This window comes from Pristis pectinata, chromosome 8, assembly GCF_009764475.1.
Source record: "Pristis pectinata isolate sPriPec2 chromosome 8, sPriPec2.1.pri, whole genome shotgun sequence".
Classification (NCBI taxonomy): domain Eukaryota; kingdom Metazoa; phylum Chordata; class Chondrichthyes; order Rhinopristiformes; family Pristidae; genus Pristis; species Pristis pectinata.
The window spans coordinates 24,291,390-24,295,898 of record NC_067412.1 but is presented as its reverse complement, the minus strand read 5'-3'; the positions used below and the strand labels follow the sequence as shown (position 1 = coordinate 24,295,898).

Below are 4,509 nucleotides of genomic sequence, written 5' to 3'. Positions count from 1 at the left end.
ATTTAAGGTATATTCATTAATTAAAATTATTAAACCAAGCCAAACAATTAAAAAAAGACATATTATCTTATTCTTAACGTTTCTTCTTTTACAACCATTGAACCTCCATTGAAATGAATATGTTCAAGGGTCCTATGTATCTCTAACCTGGCACTATATCCAACAGCAAATTCCCCAATGTAAACATTGGAGAATCCCAGTGAACTCTGCTCCCTGTTAGAGTCCACAGAGTCCAAGGTGGAGTGCAATATGGAAATAAGCAGCAGAGCTCTGCCAGAAAGTTCAAGACTTCTACATTGACTAGGAATTACTAAACTTGTTGGCAATTATACTGAGAAGCACCAGCAGTTCCATGTGGAATGTCTAGAAGAACTCAGCAAAATCCAAATCCATGCATTGATTGACCATGGGAATGCAGGTTTGGGGGAATTATGGATGAGAAGTCTTGTTTTCAAACTTATTGGAATATGTGCAACGAGATTTGACAACCCCATCTTTGGACTCCACTAGTGTAATTGGAACCATAAGCAGCACATTTACCCGCAAGCCCATTGGAGGGAACCAGATGCAAAAAGAGTTAACGTGTTCTCTTTGTCTTTGCAACATAACAAAGACGCTTTAAACATGATTGTCCCTTGATATTAGGCTTCAAAACTGAGAAGAATTCAGCATACTCTTACAGCAAGAAATGTAAGCAGACTATTTTACAGACATTTCACCAAAGGATCCACGATAATCACAGAGGATTACAACAAAAGATAACATTTAGTATAATATTGGCTAAAATGAGTGGTGGCACATTTTACGCTATGTTTCTGGTCTGTGAAATGAAAAGCAATTATTAGATTTTTAGCATAATCTATTTCAGCATTGACATTTTTGCTCAGTATGGACTTAAAGCATATGGTTTGTCTTCTGAAAATGGGTTGGAACAGGGTTGATGGATGTTGCATTTTCTCTTCTGCAGATACATTATCATCGGTCTGCCATGCGTGCATAATGACCCTGAAGACAAGAAACTACTGGAGTATGACATATTGCACAATGTGTTCATGCTTGGTCATTTGCAATATTTCTATTCTGCTATTGGTATTCATCAATGCTCTGTGTGTGATCACCTCCCATCTCCCACTGCCCAGGAGGATACCAGTAATTTACAATTCTGTCACATCTCCATTTGGTCTGTATCATGGTTTCTTCATAAAGTTTTTATCCTTATTTGCTCGTGCTCACTTTATAAACTATTTTACAAAGCCTCCCGTAATGAAAGAGTGCTTTTGGTGGAGGTACATCAAAAATCAGACTACATGCACCTTCATCAAAAACCTTCATTCTCCTTTTTTGATTTCCAGAACACCACAGGAAATCTTACAAATGAGAAATTCCAATTAAATGCAAGTTAAACCAGGAGAGCCAGGGAATGCAGTGTAATTGATTCAGAATTTTCTGCAGCAGAGACACCTTGTGGAATGCTCCATTGGTTAGACTGCATCCCCTGCCCCATCGTTTCAGAATACCTCTGCCTTGAAGGTTGTTGAAAGTGCAAGCTGATAACTGAACATCAAGGGCTACACATGTTTTGGTCAGACAGGAAGTGGATATTATTGCTCCTTGACTGAGTGGCAAAATTGCCTGGAGAGCTCACATTACTGATCCTCATTTTGTTTCAATATTTTTTAAAAATTCCCAGAAAATGTACTGAAAATCAGAATTCATCCTTTGTAAAGGTGTGTGTATTCTGGGAGATAGTTCTTTCTGTCTGAGTTGTAAGATGCTTTTCTAATTGTCAACATTGGTAACTTCCAATTGAGCTGTAACACAAGATGAATGAAGCTTCCTCCTTTCTATCGAATTACATACTCTTTGTCTTCCCTTCATGTGAGTTCCAGCAAATTCAACAGTGAGAATTTTACACTTAATTTCCTGTGCAGAGATTTCCCAAGGGAAAGGTCCTGTGCTCTAGTCAACATTTCCAGATTAGCCAGACATTAGGAACTCAATGTCTCACCCACTTACCTAGGGTGGATTTGAACTCACATAATTCAGGGGAAAGGCCAACTCGACTCATTGCCTGTTTTGCCTCTGTGCTATTGATTGATCTTGAAATGTGGTGCTAACTAAAGCTATGCATTTTTCAGCTTAAGTGTGTCATAGTCATTAAACAGCTCAAAAACAGGCCCTTCAGCCCACCGAATCTATGCCACCCACCTCATACTCATCCACACCACTTTATTCTTCCCACATTTGCATCATCTCCCTCTGGAGTCTACTACTCATCTACACACTAGGGGAAATTTACCATGACCAATTAACTTACCAACCTAATGTCTTTGGAATATGGATAGAAACATGAGCACCCAGTGGAAGTGGAAACCTATTTAATCACAAGGAGAACACGCAAACTCCACACAGACAGCACCCAAGGTTAGGAATGAATCTACTGGCTGTGCCACTGGTGTGAGTTTGCTTTAAGATCTCGGGAAACCAATGTAGAGCTCTCACTGTAAAGAAAATGATTTCTTAAAACAAGATGTATCTATCAAATGAGAAGAAAGTTGAGCAAATAAAATAGAACAACTTACTTTACGTGGGAAATACAACTCTTGCCATATGTACATTTTAAATGAGTTCCACAGACTCTCAAAGCTCATGCCTTCCTAAGAATAACTGCACACACATACACACATATCTTAAGTAAATGTCAAAGACCACCGAGGTTTGCAGTAAATGCTTGTACTTAGTCCAGAGAGGGCTCTGGATCTTTAAACCATTTCAGAGGACTCTCAGCAAGCACTTGTTTAAATACCAAGCATTGAAGAGAGCCTCGTCAGAACTCAGGAGCAGCAATATTTATGACTGGGATACCTTCTTAAACCTGACTGGTTTGCATGCAGCCGTTGGGCTCAGCCAGTCTCTGTGTTGTGCATGTATCAGGAAATCGACTCTTCTCATGCTTCTGTTCAGTTGCATCCTCAATACCATTGGACTTGCACGAGCACAGAACTTTCTGGAAACTTTTCTTGAAGTTGTCTGACAGAAACCCATAGAGTATGGGGTTGGCACAGCTATTGGCATAGGAAAGGACCACCATGGAGAAATATATTCCCACACAGACAGGTTCCTCTGGCAAGGTGGAGATTAAGTTAATGATATTTAGGATGTAAAACGGAAGCCAACAAATCACAAATACAACGACAATGATGATCACCATTCTGGTAACTTTTTTCTCGCACTTTCTTCGCTTGGTTGATCCAACACGTACACTGGATGACTTGACTTTGATTATAATCAGTAGGTAACAGAGGCATATTATTAACAGTGGGCCAAAGAAGCCGAGCACTGCTGTGTATATGATAAAGGCGGCAGACCAAACTGCCTTGGGCTCTGGCCAGTTGATGTTGCAAGTGTTTATTTCCTTTTGGACATCGGAGTATATGATGACTGGGAGGACAACCACAATAGATAATACCCACACTGAGGCATTGATCATCTTGGCTATCTGGGGTCTGCGCCATTTGGTGGATCGAATGGGGTGTACGACTGCAAGGTATCGATCAATACTCATTACAGTCAGGCAGAAGATGCTGGTGAATTGATTGATGCCGTCGACAGTGAGAATCAGTCTGCACATAAAGGATCCAAATGGCCAGTAGCTCAGGGCATTTTGGGTGGCAATAAATGGCAGTCCGAGCATAAAGAGTTCATCTGCCACAGCGAGGTTGAGGATATAAATATTGGTCACTGTCTTCATCTTGGCATAGCGCACAATAACATAGATGACTAGAGTGTTGCCACTGAGTCCTATTACACAGACAATGAAATAAACCACAGGAAGCACAATGGTGCTCACACTAGACATAAATGGGTCCTTATTAGTCCAATTACCATATTCATTACTGAAAGATGTGACATTGACTTGCTCTGTACTTTGTTCCCAGAGAGGGTCAGTAGATATCTTTGCAGTCTCCATTCCTTGCAATGTAGTCCTCAAGGTCTTGCTCTCTACAAGACTGTTTTCATGCCCAATGGGTCCCTAGGAAAAGAATTGAAAAGGTGTTGAAGTAATGGGGTCAAAAGAAGTGGTTTCCTTTGGTGTATGATGTCCAGAAAATGGAAACATTTCATTAATGTTGGAGCCAAGCCATTCGGAACCATGTTAGGAAACCCAGAACTTACTCTCCACAACAAGCCATTGAAGCTGGGGTCAGTTCAAAATTTCAAAATCACGATAGATTTTTGTTTAAAAATGTAAGAAGCATGGAAGGTGGGTAGAGGGTTAAGAAACCGATCAGTTGTGATCTAATTGAATGGTGGTACAGGTTTGTGAGGCTAAAAGGCCTATGTAATGATTTTCAATTCATTAATTGTTAACCTGATGTTTGCTTAATTCAATCCATACAGGATGTTAGTTCAGGGTACAAGGCAGGACGCCTAAACTCTGCAGATCTATGTCAAGTCTCCCTGGTGTTCAAAGCATGCAATGCCTTTTGTTTTAATGAATAGGTAATA

At 40.2% G+C, this 4,509-nt stretch overlaps 1 protein-coding gene across 1 annotated transcript; it reads right to left on the bottom strand.

Annotated features, from left to right (window-relative positions):
- Positions 1 to 2,869: 2,869 nt before the first annotated feature.
- LOC127573257 (somatostatin receptor type 5-like) lies at positions 2,870 to 3,970 on the bottom strand. Its single transcript, XM_052021290.1, has one exon. It carries the CDS (start codon positions 3,968 to 3,970, stop codon positions 2,870 to 2,872), a length of 1,101 nt encoding a protein of 366 aa, XP_051877250.1.
- Between the last annotated feature and the right edge of the window lie 539 nt (positions 3,971 to 4,509).